The 19,647-nt window shown below is 41.0% G+C and overlaps 1 protein-coding gene across 4 annotated transcripts in view; it reads left to right on the plus strand.

The window, feature by feature from the left end:
• Positions 1-19,647, plus strand: part of adgrb2 (adhesion G protein-coupled receptor B2) — a 211,619-nt gene that overhangs the window by 86,732 nt on the left and 105,240 nt on the right. For all 4 annotated transcript variants that reach the window (XM_069176990.1, XM_069176991.1, XM_069176992.1 and 1 more), the window contains exons 3-4: positions 16,100-16,180; positions 17,960-18,148. In XM_069176990.1, coding sequence (XP_069033091.1) covers positions 16,100-16,180; positions 17,960-18,148 — 270 coding nt within the window. The remainder of the gene's footprint in view (positions 1-16,099; positions 16,181-17,959; positions 18,149-19,647) is intronic.

Consider the following 19,647-nt stretch of genomic DNA (forward strand, 5'->3'; position numbering starts at 1 on the left):
GAAGTTCTATATCTCTATGACTTCAACATCCCCTCAAGGGATGACAGTGTAGCTGTCTGAAAAAGAGCTTTTTCCTCTTCCTTTGGGGCGAAGGGAGCTCAATGTTCTTTGTCGCTCAGTGGTGTGTGATCTCTCCAAGATGGCACGGACATGATTGACCTTCAATGGATGAGCCTTGAAGAGATGTACACTAGTCAGGACTTGCTTCCCATCTTAAGGGTGCAAAAAAAGAGAGTTCTGTTTTCTGGGAAGTCGACCGGAAAGCCATCATGTGGCAAAGTTAATCAATGTGACTATTGGCTAGAAGTAATCAAGTGATTAATCAGCTCAGCATTTAGCTGATGCAGGAAATTCCGGAGAAAGACTTATGGATACTAAAACAGGGGTAATAGAGAGGAACACTCTGGTAGACTCACATGAGAAAGCCATTAAACTTAACAGAAAATAATTGGGAGTGTGGGTGGTTTGGAAGCTTGTTCTCGAAGAGGAAAACAATACCCACAAGTTTTAATCGATATCACATTTCAAACCGCCCAAAAGCGAGAGATCTCATTCCAATTTATGCTTTCTATCATCTGTTTCTTGGTCCTTTATTTTTCGTCTACCAAAGCACACACGGGTAGCATACACACGCCCATGTCAATCATGAGCAAAAACTGGATGTTGTCACAGGGGCGAGTACAGTGCGATGAGGCAGATAGAGTCTTCTTTACTTCAGGTAGTTTTGTGAATTTCCAGGAGATGATGCAATGTGGTGATGGCATATTCAACGGCTTTCATCTCCCGCCATTTCCAGCTGTCATTAAAAGAAGTAAAATATTTTGTTCACATGGCATTCTGTGACAGCCACAAGCGCACATTGAAATGCACCCCTTAAATAACTCACACTGTTTACCTGGTTCTGTGTAATCACTAGTTTGGCATGGAAATACAGCAGAACAACATCCTCATGTGTGTTTGTTAAAATGATGGGTGTATTTTTTTTTTAACCTCATTGTCTTTACACTAAACATGAGGCACCATATGTGGAATCTGTAGACTGCAAGGCTTCTTTTGTAAAAAAAAAAAAAAAAAAAAACTACTTTGAAGCTCAGTATTGCGTCTGCTCTCTGCCATATGTTTCATTTTTCCGTTATTATTGTGTCTCTCCCAGAAAATGGCAAGACTTTCTTCCCACAAATTTCACTGAAACCATGAAGGCATTTTTTGTTCTTGAAGGGGTGTCAAACAGCCTGCGATACGCTTTGATATGTCTAAAAACTCTTGCTAAATTGGATAGTTTTGGAATTCACTCTGATATAATTCTGTGCTGTCTGCACTTTGATCCAGCCAACTAGAAAGACACGTGCCTTTATTTGTGCCATGCACCAAAATAGTGTCATCTACAGCCACATGACAGTCTTTTGAAAAGTTAATTGTTTAAGACTTTAGAAGTAGGACACACCAAGTCAAGTGGAGGCATAGACAAAGGACATGAAAAAGGAGCAGAGGTGGTAATAGTTTCTCCCAGTGGCACCTTAACTTTTCCACTTATTTTTCTGCTGAGAGGGGGGGCAGGTGAAGACGAGTGTAATTGGGAGGTGATGGGTTATAAAAGACAAGGAGTAGGTTGGAGTGTGTGTGGGAGGGGGGGCAAAGAGCCAGAGAGAATTATGAAAGTGACAAAACAATGATGGCAACAGGAAGTGATGGATGTAGCAAGCAGGTGCAAGAATGACTGATAGTGACAGAGATGCTGTGGTTAGGGTGGCACATTTATGCCTTGAAGCGACAGGAGTGATAGCTGACAGTTGAGTCTTGTTATAAACATAGTTTTTTTCTTTTAAGAAAAGGAGGAGAATTGGAAAGGCTGACCCTTTCTGTTGGTAGCAGTGGATTTATTAATGACATAGGTGTACATTAGGGGTCTTCAACCCATTGCTACCAGTAGCACGCAAGTTACCAGTAGTTTTCCACTCGTTTCTGGGTAGCTCGCTGAAGGTTCAAACAATATGCAGTGTTTACCACACATAGACTTACTTGGGACAGCCGCCCAAGGTATATTTAGCAATCCATTTCAGCATTTTTTTGTTTATTTATTTTGTATTCTTTCTGAAAGAACGACGCTTTCAACGCAATCGATTAACGAGTGGACACTCTCCCCTCGGTCCCTTCACCTGTGTCTGCTCAGTGCAGCAGAGGTGGAGCTCCACCCTGAGTGAGACACACAGAGATCCAAGGACAGAAACGCAGTAGAATCTCTCAGACTGGGCTGAAAAGAAACGGGTGCTAATAAATTAATCCTTATCATATTTAATGCTCATTTACAATTTTGCTGCAGGAAATGTAGAATAAACACAGCGTCTCAGTGGGAAGTTATAGGGGAAAAAAAAAAAAAAAAAAAGCCAGACTTACATAAAATAATATATCGGCCATTTTGTATTCCAAAGGAAACGGCACATACAGTTTGGTGTATTCCATACTGCATACAACCATGCAGCTCAGTGCACACTGCAGGGCTTAGGGTTTTCCTCCCAATGGGACATGCTGAAAATGTCTTATGGTACCACAAGGCATTGTGAAGGAGAGGAAGCTCTAAAATGCTATAAATATTTTGGTCCTGTACCTCAGTAGGATGTTGGTGGTGTGCTACAGTGTGAGTCTCATTCCCCCCAAGAGGAAGGGAAAAAAAACACAAACATGAAGAAAAAGGGAAAAACACAAAAAGAACAAGAAAAAAGAAGAAGATGAAGAAAAAAAAGAAAAGAATGGTTTGAGACAAAGTTTGATGGGTCGATTCCTTGTTCTAGCAAACCAAGAAAAGCACCCAAGGATAAAGTGCCCTTGAGCAAGTCCTTCCCTCTGTGCTTCACTTATCACAGATGGTCTAAATTCAGAGGTCAAATTCATGTTGATCTGTGTATGTAATGTCATTACAGATAAAAAAATATTCCCCTTCTTCTAAAAATTATCTAAAAAAAACTCTTACCGTCGGCTGGACGTGTCAGATAAAGGGACATTCCAATATTTTTTTTTTTCTTCAGACAGATAAATGCAAGTTAAACATGAAATGTCCTGGGGAAGAAGAGGCCTAGCTCTGAGAGCTACTATACTCTAAAGAGCTGCCCACAGTTTTACACCTAAATAATAGGTTCAAACTGGTCAAGGATCCAGCTATTTCTACTGACTATAAACTTGATTCTCAGTGGGATTGGCAGCACAGCAACTTTTTTACACTGCACTACTTTTGTTGATGTTAAAAATATTACTTTCGGACTAAAAAATGGTACCATGGCTTTCACATTGGTAGACATAGAAACATCTGAATATCTGATGAGAAAAAGGAATATAAATGATTGTCTAACCAACACATAAGAATTGATGCCACAGAAGGCGAAGAGGAACAAAATCTAAATATGATGATATTTCAATTTAATCCCATCTCACTACAATTTCCCCAGAGAATAAATGTTTCATGTCATGTCATGTCTTGCACTTGCAAACACACACGCCTACACACACTTGCTGCAGCTTGAGTAACCGTACAAAAGTCGAGGACAGACTCTTGTTTTGATAATTGAAGGTAGGATCATTTAGCTTGGCATTGTCTTCTCAAAATTAGGGGTGCTAAAATTCCCACAGCAACCCAGGAGCTTGAAAGTAATAGGCAGCATTTCTCCTTGGGAAAAATGCACAACTCTGATTATCCCTGCTGACCTTCACGACCAAATTAACTCTTTAGGATGGAGCTCCCTTCATGCTGCATGACTGCACTGCTCTCTCGATTAGCCTTGTGGCCTGACTGCTCTCAGCTATTTATCCACCCGCTCGTTCTGCCCAACACCTTTTCTCTCCTTGGAATAAATTGCCTGGAACATTTTGTAGCGCGGCAGGAGAAGGAAAGAACGAGCTGAGAGGCCTCATCTCAAGAATTGTTGAGTCCCTGACAGTCCTTGAGCCCTGTAAAGAGGAAGATTCTTCTCACTGCAGGCCATATATGTTGCTGTGTGTATACGTGTGTTAGCTGCATGTGGGATACTGCACACCAAGGAAAACTGAAGACTTTTTCTGCTCCAGGTCAAGGCCATAGTCCTGTCTTTGCATTTTTCTTTTTTTTTTACCATCCCAGGAGATAAATTCTGAGAGACAGAGGTTAATATTACAGGAGACTGGGGTTTGCTGGACATAGAAGCTGGAGAAAGGGATTATGGGAAGGATGGGGAGCCTCATATTATGCTGAATTTACTGAATGTATGGGTCTGGGCATGTTACATTGAGGATTGTTTCCAGTTGTAGACTTCGGCTTAATTATTTGAGCAGCTTTTAACATATCAGCATTGACTACCGTATATCGTATATTTAACTCTGGCGCCTTTGTTGGAAATGCTTCAACCTCATCGCACTCCCAGTGATTGCGGATTGGTCCGCCCATTAGAGTGGCTGAGCAACTTCAATCCGAACAAGGTTTCCAGTCTATGATCACGGTGATGAGTGAATCTGTTAGCAATGGTCAGGTGGAGCCAGGCTTGAGGATGGGGAATTGTAGCTTTTTGATTCTAGCACCTAGAGGTTTGGTACTGATGCTAAAGCTATAAGTGTTTCCAAATTTTACTGAAAGAAACATAGAGAATTCCCGTAAGAGGTGAGAGACCCACATATAGTCTGCACTAGATTTTGATTGACAGCTTTCACATGGGCCCGAATAGACCACGCAGGCAAACACACCAAAATTAGTTTGAAACATTTTGTCCTCTCACCTGCATTTGTCCTGGTTACTTGTGTCAGGGTTATCTCTACATTGTGAGCCATCCTTTCTATTTTATTTTTTACCACCCATAAAGCTTATACAGGCTCAAAGTTGCAATTGCAGTTTTACAGAATGCTGTCCTCTGCAGGTACAGAAATTATTCTTTCTATTACTCCAGGGGGGAAGTTGGCAGCCTACTGAGCCACAGTCACATATATTAATGCCAGATAATAATCCTCTCTGCCAAAGAAATGAGAATTATAGTGAATGAGGACCTCTGTGATTAATGCTTCACATTACAGCATACTTCCACCTTACCCAGCAGGTATTTCAGGGATGATAATACTTAAGAGGCTCGAAGTGCACCCTAAGCAAGAAAACTGTTTTTCAGAGTATGGAATTACAGCAGGGTAAAAAAATTGTAAACCGTTTTTGTACTTAGGCCTTGATTGTCCAGGACCCCATGCCCAATCACACCTTAAGCAGCTAAACTGAAGATTTTCAGGAGAACCATATAATGTCTTCACTCAGAACTCCTGCTAAGGGATATTGAGCGTTTTCATTTCATGTTTAATCCTAGTTTAAGCTCTCGGATAAGTACTACCAAATACTGATCCTTTGCACAGTAGACACCAGTCTATCTAAAGGATGTTCAGTTAGAGACAGTTACCATCTGGTTATACAGTTAAACGTGGCAATGCCTTGTCACAGAAATTGTTTCTATACCACTAATTGACAACAGTATATATAGAGAAAAATAATGGTAATGCTGTTGGTATTACATTTTATATTATTGTAACATAATGAGGAAATGCTGTTAATTCAGGTAACTGCAAATTGTTCAATGACATTTTTTGTCTCTAAAATATCTGCTTCATATAATACAATATTGATTTATGACACATTTTTATACTTATGTTTAGGTACTCACAGCACTCAGTTAACATGAAAGACAGATTGTGGTCTTAATTGAATATTTAAGGAATTGAAATAGTTTTTACTTTTAATCATATTTAACAAAACCTACCATAGTCCCCCAAAGTTGAAAGAGATGATATTATTTTTCTTTTCTGCTTAAACTGCACGCATGACACGACATGTCTCTCATGTCAAAGTCCTGTCCTTTGTCAGACCACCATCCACCCCAACCACCTTGTGAATTAATCCTCCTAATAAATGCATACTTAAACATTAAATCTTAATCTTCTTACACAAATCAACAATTCCAGAAGCTTAGGACATTTAGAGGAGGCTGAACGAATCAGTACAGTATTAGTGAGAAGTGTTCAGTTATAATTGCTGCATGGTATCAATAAGAATATGACTGTTAGTTACTAGTCAGCTGGTTGGAAAGAAGGAGAATGAGCCAAAGAGTGTGAAGCATGAATGAAGCAACCACCTGATGCAACTGTAAGCGCAACCGCTGTGCGTCAGTTAAAGCTCCATTTTTGGCTGGATTAAAGCAGTGGGGCCAAACCTTTAACCACGAATGTCTGTCACTAAGAGACTGAGTGATGAAGTTACACCATTGGTCAGCCAAATGCCATGACTTTCTTTCTTTGTTTTGGATTGATAGTCCCCTTTTCAAATTAAAAGCCCTCCACTGTTTCATCAATGATCCCGCAATATTCTAGGTTTTGACCAAGCGGCAGCTTGCAGGAGTAACAAATTAAGCCTATGCGGGAGTACCAATAGCTGCATATCCTCAAATGGCCACTTGAGGCTGGCTCCAAAAGTGAGTCAATTCCCATAGACCTCCATGTTAAAATGCCCAACTTTACAGCAGAAATGAACATGTTTACAGCCTTGAATGGTTGCTGAAACCACCAACAAGTTTATGTTTTTTTCCACAGTCTTGGTGTTTAGGGACACCATACAATTACTCCGAGATGCACCTCAGAATTTGTAAACAGTTGATGGATATTTGCCTTAGCTTTGTAGATTCTTACTTCAGGCCTGAAGAACTCATGTGCCCATCTCTTAAGTATCCATATCCCAACGATATCTGTTTCCTGAGCACAAGCCATCAAGGTCACTCTCTACAGGCAGGAGTAAGCAACGTGTGGGTGCATGTGAGTGTATGAGTGAGTGTGTGCCTTTTACATGAGTACAAAGTCATGGTTGAGTCTGTTTGTGTGAATGGGTACGCAGAGCACACCGATGCAGATTGGACGGTAGAACACATACAGTAGTTCTCAATGTGTAGCTTTCCCAGAAAATTACAGACACTAATAGAAATAACACACTCTAGTACTTATAATATGGAAGCAAATAGACCTCAAGTGAAAGCTGTTTAAGAATAGTAGAAAATCTAGTGGAACAAAAATCTAGTGGAACAAAACAGAACACACTGTTTTTTTCTCACATGGGTTCATCCCTCTATCTAAAAAGTAAAAAAACAAAATACAACAACGGAAGTTAGGAATGATTCGGATCCCTGTCTCGCTGTAGACTGGAGTAATATATGGCTACCGCTAAGCCAAACTAGGCATGGCTGTGAATGAATGTGTGTGTGTGCATGCGTCTAGTGTATGTGTGTGTTTGCGTTGAGGTGCATGTTGCACTGAGTGTGAGAGGCCCCAAAGATTGCCCTTCTGTCCTGCTGTGCTGACCCACCCCGCTGATGAAAGGTAGTTGACAGAGTAGAAGTAAGTGGTGTGTGTGAGTGTTTGTATACACAGGAGAGAGGTTGAGGGCAAGAGTCAGCGTGTAAGTATCATTTTTTTTCTGCCCCTGCTACCAAGTGGAGAACCAAAGTCTGTGCTATTTCAGACTCTTCTCTTGCTACTGTGTTGTAATTCACAAAAAAAAAAAAAAACACCTGCCAGAGTCGGTTCTGGGTTGCTTTGGCCCACCAGTTAAGTGCCCCTACACATGCAGTTTTTGTGTACACAGTACATGTGTGTGTGTGTTTATGGAGCGCCATTTGCATGAATGCCTTTTGGGGGGTAGGGAGAAGTGGCTAGTTTTTCTCAGCAGTCATAGATTGCACACATTTTTCTTATTAGCACTGCTTTCATTGTTGATTAACAGAGAGCAAAATCAATGCCGTGCATGAATGCGCATACATGACCAACATTAACAGTAGTGCCTGTACGCACTGATGGTATAGACACTTATACATAGGTAGTAATACATGCCAACAGACCTGCTATGGTTTTGGTTGGCATCAGTGTTCAAGACAAAGCAATCTGCAAACATTTAATGGAAATTTTAATTATTGAGATACAAAGTGATTAAAAAACATGTTTAAAATTAAAGCAATAAAACAAGCTATGTAGTAATAGAAGAATACATAATTCCGATAAAATGATGACAGATGAATAAAGCAGCAGTAAAAGAAAATAAAATGAAAGGAGAGTCACGAGAGTCAACAGCACAGCAGTTGCCTTTCACCACAGTTGAGAACAACTGTCTGCCGACTCCATTCACGTCTCTCAGACACAAGACCGGCAACCGAGTGCGGACACTGATTTATAATCCACGTCCCTCCCTCTGCCCCTCTGCAAGCCCCCCCACATGGCGCCCTCTCATCGTTCCTTTACAGCGTCAGCATGACGGTGTTGCTATGGCAACAACATCCCAGTGCAGGGGCAAATGTGAGCAGTAATCTATCTTTCCGTGTGGCTGAATCAGTCCATACATATCAGCGTAATCACATGGAAAGCGTTGTGGTAAAATGTCAAGTTCGGCTCGGTAGATGTTTCAAAGTGATATTTTTGGCAGATGTGTATCAGAGGGAGGGAAGCAGAAACAAAGATGAAGGCAGGGAGCGAGCAGGTGACATGTGGCAAAGACTGTGGGCTACTGTCATCTGCCTACACAATTAGCTCTTTTCTCTTAAATTCATTTAAAGGCTTACAAGCTCTTCTGTGTTGAAAAATGACGTCATTGTTGGCCTTATAAACTTGTGTTAAACCACAAACATCAAAGTTAAATCAAATCTGTGTTGTGTTTTGGACATAACATAGTAGAAAACACTATAGTGTATTTGAGCATTAGCTTCAACCACTTCAAAAGTTACATTTGCTAAAAACCTTTTGACTAAATACCTGCAAAACTAATTCCAATCCGCTTAGCTGTACTTCTGTTTAGAGCTAATTGCCAAAAGGTAGCATGCCTCTAACTAGAATGGTCAACATTTGATCTGCTATTTATCAGCTTGTTATCGTTGACATTGTTACCATGTTATTGTTCACAATTAGTTTAAGATACAGCCTCGCAAAGCTGCAAGCATATGGGTGTAGACTTATTTAAAGGTATCTATGAATGATTTAATTACCTTTACATTCACCACGTGATGCACACTGGACCAAAAAGTATTTCTCACATATACAATCCTCCAAATTTGTATCTAAATTCTACCCATTTGGTCCAGTACCTTTTGGTTTGTTTAGAAGAGTCAAATTATTGTTGGTTTTATCCCATTCGTATAGGTGGGGAGCCAGCAGGAAGGGCGGACACTAGATTGGATCAGCAAGAGGAACGCTCAGCCTGTGATCTGTTGCTATGTTGTGAAAGGGTTAAGGTCGGGCTTAGGTTTAAGGTAGAGGATAAGGTCAGTGACCAGTTGACAGACAGAAAAACAATCAATCACAGCAACGTCAAATTTAGAGCATGCGTCCCTCCATCTGATCCAGGAAGCAGGAAGTTGGCCGGCTGAAGTCTGGGACACAAACACTTTCAGCTGCCTTGACTGGGGAAGGACGGATGTTGTATGGGTCAGAAAAGCCAAAGTTTGAGGAAGCTTGCACTATAATGGCGGATGCTTGTCAGTCAGTGGGGCACTTTCATAGACATGAATTGGGTGCCATCTCTGAATGTGCCATCAACTTCTTCCTGTTTACATCTTGGTAATACGGTTACCTGAAGCTGGCAATAGCCAAATGACTGGTAGGCTACACTAGACTCAATTCTATGGCTGTAGTTATCACAGAAGCAGTATGCCTGCAGTTATGAAACAGAAAATAAAAGTCCAAGGAAGGAGTTTATCAAGGATCCTTTGGCTTGGTGAGAGAAGAAAAAGTTTAAGTAGCCAAGCTGAGTTTTTGGAAGGAATGTGTCTGAAATCTGAAAAGTGAATCCTGTCCTCTATAATTGGAGTCAAACCAAGTCCACCAAGCTTGAAAAACTTGCAGTACCGGTAGCCCCACCCAGGTAAAGAAAAAAAGTCCCATGCTGCCACTGGTTCCCTGCTGGATTGACAGACAGTAAGTGTCTAAATCTGGACACAAGCTATTCACCAGGTAGCTGTGGTATCTTTGAATAGCGTGTGATGAGCTGAGGCAGAGATACAAAGTGTAGCAACACTGGCTTTCCAACGAGTTCACTAAGGGCTCAAGCTTATCGCACATCGATCCATTTAACATGCTTTGAGCCAAGACTGTAAACACTGTTCCCCTTGCCTATTGTAAATGCACTATAAAAAAAAAGTTCCTGCACAAACATGCTGAACCATTGTCTGTAATTGATCCGACCAGTGCAATGCAGTAATCTTTGACTGAATGAATTGTTGCCTTGCTTATAGCCGTCATCGCCTTGATTCCTCTTTGATTGTAGCTCTGCAGCGTTTTGCTCAGAGTCTCCTGGACTGTAAATCCATCTAAATTCTCATCTTGCTATGGAACCGAGAGAGAAAAAGGCAGAGGTAGAAGACAGAGGGAGAGGGGGTGGAGGGCAGAACGCTAGACCAAGTGACTGCGCGGTGTGGGAGTTGGAAGATTTGAAAATATCTAATAAGAGAAAAAAAAAAAACAGAGGAAAAAAAGAGGCATTTTGAGATTGAGAATGTAAGTGAAATGAAACAAAGCCAATTTGGCAGTTTGGAGGTATACCAGGGCTTGTGTTGATGTGTCTGTATGTATGTGGGTATGTATGTGTGTAGGTGTGAAACAAAAACACCCGTCAGCCTGTGGGGGATGAGAAAACGAGATTCTGAATCCATTTTGAAGGCACATCAATGACCTTGAGGCCCCATAGTCAGCCATACACTGTCCTGCACCAAACTGATTCAACTTCTCTCTTCATATCTGCTGCTCAGAGAGAAAGAGGTGAGAGAGGAGTGAGCGAGAGAGAGAGAGATGGAGTGGATCTGTCTGTCCAGTAGCTTATAAAAAGTCCATTATGGTGCACCTCTATCAGTTTGGGCTCTCCCAGATGGACCCTGGAGTAAATGGACAGCACCAGAGAGCTATAAACTCAGATTTGATATACGGCTGAGAAATAGCTCTGTGTGTGTGTTTGTGTGATTGTGCGTGTTCAGGCGAGTGTGCATTTGATCACAGACGCTTCAACAAAAGAGCTAATGGTTGTCAACTGGAAAACATTTACGATTTGTTTTTTTTTGTTTTTGCATGCCACTTACTTAACACAGCTGTTTTACCATATTACCATACGTGATCCCCCGCCACACACACACACACACACACACACACACACACACATGTATACAATCTTCCCAGCAGGCTTAAATCCCGGCTCAGTCTGACAAAGGAGCCTGTGGCTCTAACTGGCTCTGGCCCAATCCCCTTCCCCAGCCTGCTGCTTTGTACTGGCTCAAAACCGCTTTACTGCCTGACGTTTATTTATCAGCCGTATTTACTTCCTATTGTGTGGATGTTTGTGTGTTATGTCTTAGGGTGTGTGTGCACCACATCTAGGTATACTCAGGGCTTTGGTGTCATTGCTCCTGTGCGTATTGAGATGCATGTCTCTAAGCTTGGATGTGCTTGCCGAAGATATCCGACCGCTCTTTGCACTGAATTGAGGGAACTGATAAAAAGACCCTGCCTGCTGAACGACTTGTTCTGCTGCTTTATCAACTGTTTGTGATGAAGACAGGGAGAGTAACCTTGAGTGAGGCAGTGAATGGGAATGGTCAGCAGCCACTGGTTACCTTCAACTAACCAACAAACATTAAAGGTTCTGCACACTTTAAAATAAACCATCACTGTCATGGCTTTTTACTCACATTTCCCGTTTGGCTAACTTATATCAGAGGTTGCATTTTTTTTTAGAGTCAAAACGAAATTTCATCAAAAATATTTATTTCGATAAGAAGTCACGGATTTTATGAGTACTTTTATGAGTACTTTACCTGATTTTGCAGACAATTAAATGCAACAAAGCAAAGCAGTTAGTTGTTCTTTCAGCTCTAAATGAGCATTGTGCTTATGCTACGTTCAAATGGGGTTGGTATTGACCATCATTTTTTGTTGGATGTCAAACTGTTATGTTGTAATTTTAGTCATGTAGAGTTTTTCTTCATAACTTAAATAATCGCCGTACATCTGAGGAATGGTGTTTTTACAACTTAACCACTTCAACGCCAAGCGTACAGTGCACACGACTTCCCATGTCGGAACCACGAGCTCACGAGTTCCATTTGAACACATCATTAGACTTCCACATGTAGGCTGTGTTCCAAATGATATACTTCCCTTAGTACACTCACATGCATCACCTGCCAACAAATCTGCTTTAATCATTTTACCCAGAAATGAACATGTTTTTGTGTCCTTTGTTGAAAACACACAGTAGACACACTGATGGCTTCTATCAAACAGGAGTATGTTGGTTCTTAGTGAAAAAGAAACACTTTTGTGCGGAGTTCTGCAACAACCAAACAACTTAAAAATGATTTACGTCGATGGTCCCTCCTTTTCCACTACGTAGCCAAGATGGCGACCAATTGGAAATGGAAAGTATCCAGTGTTTCACACTTTGGACTGTTTTGGGTGCATCATCCAATTAATTGTAGTACACTACATGTTCCCAGATGTACTCAAAATATTGAGTGTTAATATGCAAGTAGGCCTTTTGGAACACAACTATAGACTAACATCTTCTAACATAGCAGAAAAGAGAAAACCTATTCCCTTCCACAATAGACAGTAGCAGATATGTATCTGAAATCACAGCATTGTTCACTGCCATGCTGGATATGCAGTAGCTGCACCTCAGAGTCATCTTTAATCCTTTCCTCTGAACAAACTGATCAAGCATCTCTGACCACAGTAACACCTACAGCATCATAGTATCAGCCAGATCAGATGCACCTCTTCATTTGTTAGAGGAAGATTCTCAAACATGCTTTCACCTCACTGATACTTCAGTCAGATGACACAAAGCCATCAGTACACTGCAAGTAAAATATGTGATCTCCACCTCTGGTCCTGACCAATCAGAGGATTGTCGACCCAACTAGTGATCGGAGGTGATACTGCCAGCTATAGATGGAAAATAGATTCCCCGGGAGATGAAAAAATACAGCTGAGATTTTTGGGTGGGGGAAAAGTAGGGACGAGCGAGGGCAGGACAATTTGATGAAGTGTGTGATGATGTGTCCATTAAAGTGTAGTCCAGAACATTAAACAATATAGTGGGGTTTGTAAAGGTCAGCACTCTCAGGGGTTTATCCATATTGATCTCTACTTTCAGTTGTGGTGTCCATCTAAATCCTCCTCCGTGCTGCAGACCTAACAGAGACAGAGACAAACAGCGGCAGGGAGGATAAGAGAGGGGGGGAATAAAAAGAGAGAGAGATAAAAAGTAGTCCTCACAAGTCATTTTATGTGAGACATTACTCCTCTATACCGCTTCACTAACCTCCATCTCTCCAGAGCACGGAAGCTCAGAATATACACCCACACACAGTGCTTAATTTGTGACGCAGTCTGAGAGAAAATGATTCGGAAACGTTGGTCTCAGAACACGTTTATACATTTTCTGAAGTATTTAAAAGTTAAATTCAGGAAATATGTCATTTGATCTGGAGTGGAATTCTTGCAGTGAAGTCACCAATGAATCCTTGCAGTAAGAAGTCAGACTTTAAACCTACTGAACAAGAGGCGGACAACTTTTTTTGTTGTTCCAGAGAACCATCCTAACTTAGATAAAGTATGCAAAGGCCCACACATTGGACAACTGAAATATGACACTCATACTACTGAATTATATTAAACTATATTAACTTGGTAGATATGACAGATTGCTTCATTTGGTCCTTTGTTTAAAAAAAAAAAACAATAACTTTCTGTTAGAATATATAAACTTTTTTTTTACAGCTGTATGTGTCAATCTGTTGTCCTCTGAGGTTACAATGAAAATATTTACATAAAATCACCCACTAAAATGCAGTATCAACTTTTAGATTAGCCGACATCTTGCCAACTGTCTGATAAGCACCACTGTTTAGGTCACTTATGACTCGCATTGCATTATGTTATAGATATGGACTCAAAGGAAGAAGATTTTGCGATGAGGTGAAACTGTTTTAGAACATTACAGAGAAACGTTGCAGAAGCGAGAACTGCTTCGTCTTGATGGTGTCACATGCGAGCTTGTCAAGTTGTTCAAGCACAGTTTTAGCTCGTCACTTCTTTCAACAGCCAATCAGTTCGTAGCAAAGTAAGCTGGTCACATCAGTTACAAAATATCAGCTGATAGGAATGGATGGAAGAAAGAGAGGAACCCTTCATCCATTTATCTGAGGAACAGCCATGTTTGTATGGCACAAATGTTGCAAGTAACTCACTCTCTCTATCCTCATTCATGTTGTAAAATGCTACTAATTATGTCCAGCTATGAAAAATCCTGAAAAGCTGGCAATTAAAACTGAAGTACGGAGAGTTGTTAACAGTTAATCAAGCCATGGATTGTGGAAAAGCAAGCCATAACTATCTAGAGGTGTTTGTACTGTAAGCTGACCAGAGTATGGTTGTGCAATAAAAAATGTGTTTATGTCCCGGGAATGTCTGCATGTACATCTATATTTCTATGCTTGATTGTCACATCTGATGTAACAACCTTTTTAAGGCAGAGGCAATAAGGCAAAAACAGAAATATGCTCATTGTTTTCTAATATACTTTTAAGATCCCTGTTGCACCATTTCCTCATTTCAGGTTGTTATAAAACAAAGTAAAATCAGCAACCCACACACATGCACGCCGCAGTTCAATATTTTACCCAGGGCAGTAAGCAGCTGTAGATGCCATCTTGTCAGCAAACAAACAAAATTATTGCACTTGTTTTAGTTAAATAATGTACTTTGGCCTTTAACTACAAATGGTTCTGCTGAGAATTATGCACAAAACAAAGAAATGGGAGAGTTAGACAGTGATAATGAAAAAGAGAGAGAACTAGAGAGTAAAATTAAAAAAAATTAAAAAAAGACGTCTTTTCTTTTTCCTGACAAAGAGTTGATTCTCGAAAAGGCCAAATTAGAGGGCTGGTTGCAATGGGTGTTTGAACAATCATGACAGAGCATCAGCACACTTCCCAGCCATTCATGCTTCTGTGTGTATGTGTGTGTGCATTGGGAGGGAAGGGAGGATGTGCTGTGCTGGTGTTTGTGTTCTTCCTTAGGTCAACTCCTTGATAGAAGCTAATGCGCGATAATTTCAGTGTCAATCACTTTTGCACTCTGTAATCTAATACACAGGCACACAATCGCATTCATGTGGATGATGTACCTTGGATACGCTGTATGTCTCTGCCTCTTGTCATAAATGCAACTGCTGCAAAATATCCCGTGGACAAGAAGTACCCAAGTGAAAAAGATCTGCTAAATCAAAGATTGTTTCCTCTGCCGCGGGAGTTGATTAAGTCTTGTGTTGGTGAAACAAAGCCTGCAAATCCATTTGCGCCGAACAGAACAGTATGTGCTCATGCCGTCATATGTTTGTACCAAGTGAGATAAAACCGACTTAAATACATGTGATTCCACTTTTCGCTGCGCTTTCTTCCTCACTTATGTGAGATTTACACATCATTAGATCCAAGCTTTTTTCTCCAATTGCAGTAGTCTGTATTTGTACAGTTTCATAATCAAGCCCCAAACTTTTTATTTCTTTACTTTGCTGGGCTAAGTTGGGAATAGCATCGCCTTGCATTTAAATATGTATATTTTTGACATTTTATGTTTTCACCCAAAGCTAATGAGCCAGTCAGAATTTAGTTCCTTCTAATTTTCTGAGATTACACGGCCGACGTGACACTATGTTATCTATGTCTGCACGATGTGTGCTGAAATGTTTCAGCATGTTCTTTAAATATTCTGATACAAGGAGAAAGCCAAGGAAATGTAGGCGTTTGTATTTTTATTTTGCCAAAGTCGTGTTTTGGATGTCCCTCTACTTGCCGTTTTTGACTTCTCTGAATAAGCAAAAGTGGATGTGGAGGGTGATGAGGACTTATTTACTATACCGTGCCCATTAACTTACTTTCTGCAGGCTACAACTTAATTATATGTAGTAAACAAACCTGGCAGCAGTTGTTTAATCATATGCATAAATTGAGCTGCCCCATGAAATGGAACAGGGAATTAAAGAAGAAACTAAAGAAAAAAAATCTGTCTCTCTTGTTCGTTTCAGACCCATATGATGACGATCTGAAGGTGAAGACCCAAAGACCGCGATCAGCTGACCAGCCAGGTGTGTTTCAGGCACAAACAGGTGAGCATTATGACTGTGTGGTGGTGTTTTCACAGCCCGGAGCAAGAGAAGACAACCTGAGCTTTGGTCACCTGGCTGTGTGTGCAACTGAAAATAGTGGAATCCTTATAAATTATTATTATTATACATTCACCGTTTGAAGCATTGAAGAAACTCAGGGCAGCTGCCATCGTTGATCATTATGTGAGTAGGTGAAAATGTGAAATGGTAATTGTGTGAAAGTTACATAATTAATAAGATTGAAAAAAAAAAGATTGAATTATTCATAAGATGATACATTAAACATATTACGAATGACACGTATATATGAAGAGGAATCTGCCTTATACGTACATTACACTACGTATATTTCCTGATTCACACACACTAAGAATAGGTACTAATTTGTGCTTACACATACGCTTCCATATTCACGACTGCATGGAGGAGGGTGTCCCTACCGCGAGGGAAACCCCTGGCTTACTTGTCCTCCCCCCCCCCCCCCCCCCCAGTCTCCCCTCCCCTTCCTCGCTTCTCCCCATTCTTCCATTCCTCTAGGCATGTGTGATGAGCTTAAGCCCCTGACTCACGGCGTATTAATGAAGATGTAATGCGATTAACGGACATGCAATTAATTTGATTTCCTTCTTTGCCATGTGATGACGCCTCCATCGAAGGACACGGCGCACATAAACAATTTAGAAACACCGAAGCGGAATGACACGACTCGTAGCTTTTGCTTTCAAGGGCGTAACTCTGAGGGAACAATGAGACACTCCTCGCAGCAGCCTGGAGAACTCAGAATCAGCTGCGATCGTGTCTGAACATCCGATCTTTCTTTCGGTGCTCACATGCACAGCAACACACACTCAAATAAGACGCCCACACAGGCTTTTGTGCTTAAAGCCCTTCAGCAATATTTGTTACCATAATTCCATTAATATTTAGAAAATCACCCGAAAACACATTCCTCTAACATGATCATCATCCTTTTGAATATTCAGTCAAGATTTAATGACATTAAGACACCTTAAGTGCATTAATGACCCCCCCACAAAACACGTATTGTCCATATTCATATGCAGTGCAGGAAGATCTTTCTATACAGGATGGATATAACATCAAACCAGTCCATGTTAAAATGATACACTGTAATGATCTACTGTAAAACAATAAAACAAGTTTTTAATTCAGAGAATGATGAACCTGAGCTCTCTTAGCTTAACTAAATATATCTGTCACAGTCGGGACAAATAGAAACTGTTTGTTTCGTTATTGAAACCATAAAGTTCTTTCATCATCTGTCAGACAATCCCACACTTTCCTCTTGACAATTGTGCAGATTACAATTTTGTTTGTCTTTTTTATTGTGGTAATATTGCAATGGTGTTACTGCCATCCAAAAGGATATTTTCCTTATATTTCAGTAAAGGAAAAGAAGAGCAGAGAGTCGCCGGCAACAATCAATAAAACAAACAGGTTTTAATGCTTTCTGTTCTGTGAAAATTGGAAGAGAAAATGTAATTCAGAATTGTCAGACATCTCCAGTAACAGTTCCCTGCTGCTCTCTTGTGACTTTTTATGACTGTATCTCTTTACAGTGGTACAGCATCAGAGTTGTTGCAATTACCCCTCATGAACAGGTTTTTGCACTATTTTTACGAGGATGAAACGCACTTCAGAGAAGCGAGGTCACCCTTTCTGTTGATCTGCTATCTTTCAGAAACCTTAGAGGCGTGAGACTCATATACAGCTGGGATTGTTGAGAATATATAGATCTGTCTTCAACTTGCTCCTCAGGTGATCCTGCAGCAGAGGAGTGGTCGCAGTGGAGCGTGTGTTCTCTCACATGTGGGCAGGGCTGGCAAGTGAGGACAAGGTCGTGTGTTTCCTCTCCCTATGGGACGCTGTGCAGCGGTGCCCTGCGGGAAACGCGCATGTGCAACAACACAGCTTCCTGTCCAGGGGAACCCGGAATCACAGGCTCAGGTACGTCGACCATACTGTCCATTGGCAGCCGTTCACTAGTGCTGAAGTTTACGTAGTACACATGCAAGGAGTGCATATCATGCCATAACTGAGTCTCTGTGAGCGCTAGGATTTACAGGGTGCTGCCTCCCTGCAGTTCATTCTGGGATACACCCCTTGCCTTTGTTTGGTTTGATGTTGAAAATGTGAAATTTGATGAAATGCAGCTTCAAACCAAAAGCTTTCTTTCTTAGCTTCTCATTCAACGATGCAGAATGTACTTGTCTTTTTACAAAGCGTTAAGAAAACTGAAGGAAATAAAGACTGTGTGAGTCTCTTTTGAGGAAGGTGGGTGGTATGCACACACACACACACGTGCACACACACACACGTCACATGGGATCGGCTCAGCCAAAATATAATGTAACTGGTGCAGCAGAAAAAACAAAAACAAAATGAGAATGTCTTTTTTTGTCACTTCAGTTCACATTACTGGGCAGCTGAGAGAGAGAGAGAGCGAGAGAGAGAATGATGGACTGACACTTGAGCTCGATGTCAGCAAATCTATTAGACCTGCCAAATCTTTGAAGTTCATACTTCCTGGTCTCTCTATCTTTAGCTCTGCTCTGCTCTTTCACTCTTCTTTCAGCATTGTTCTCATTCCCCTTTTCTTGCCCGTATATTTACAGATAGCACGGCGAGGAAATTGATCTAAAAGAGCACAATTAGCCAGCAAACCTTCGAAGATAATCACCTGTACGAAGATGTTATTTTCATTACAGTGATAGTGCATAGAAAACATTCAAAATTATAACATTATTTTGTTGTTGCCTTAACTTCAGTGGAATTAGTATCTCATTATAGATGCAATGACAACTCCAAAATATATTTAATCAGTCAAATTACATGTTCATATGCATGCATGCTCTGCTAATCAGGCTGAGTGCAGTCAACCCAATCTGCTTGCTGCAAAAAGGGCAGCGGCAAAATGAAGAGCGCCTCCATACTCATTCATTTTATTTTTCTTCAGCAACACACAATAGCACAATCAAGCCAGATCAAGTCGCTGAGGGAAACCCCTATACAGCTCATCCTGAATATTGCAGGTCTGCTTTGCTTTGATTGTCAGTATAGGTCTGTACGAGATTAAATTGTGGAGTACTGCCTGCCCAGAACTGGTTTGATTGGCCTGATTGCAATGGAGGCAAATTCCTGTATGGCACTGGCTTTCTCCTGACTGTCCCCCTCTGCCGATCCACTGCGAATGCTCAGCCCCCAACCAAAGGATGACAAAAAGTCAGTTATGCTTGACAGAACTGCAGTCAGCACATCCTCTATTGTCATAGTGGACATCTGCCATCCTTACCATGACGTTTGCATCAAGCTGCTGCCCTTTAGCCTATCTGCCATAACTGTGGTCTTTAGGCTGAGGCTAAGGCCGCATAGCCCTTCACAGCCCAGTTTTATTCCCACGCTTGAGGAAGTCTGGGAGTGTTTGAAGGCTTTTTGGTCAGAACCTC

This window comes from Embiotoca jacksoni, unplaced genomic scaffold (genome assembly GCF_022577435.1).
Source record: "Embiotoca jacksoni isolate LCO1_2020_lvr unplaced genomic scaffold, fEmbJac1.0.p SCAF_7, whole genome shotgun sequence".
Lineage (NCBI taxonomy): Eukaryota > Metazoa > Chordata > Actinopteri > Embiotocidae > Embiotoca > Embiotoca jacksoni.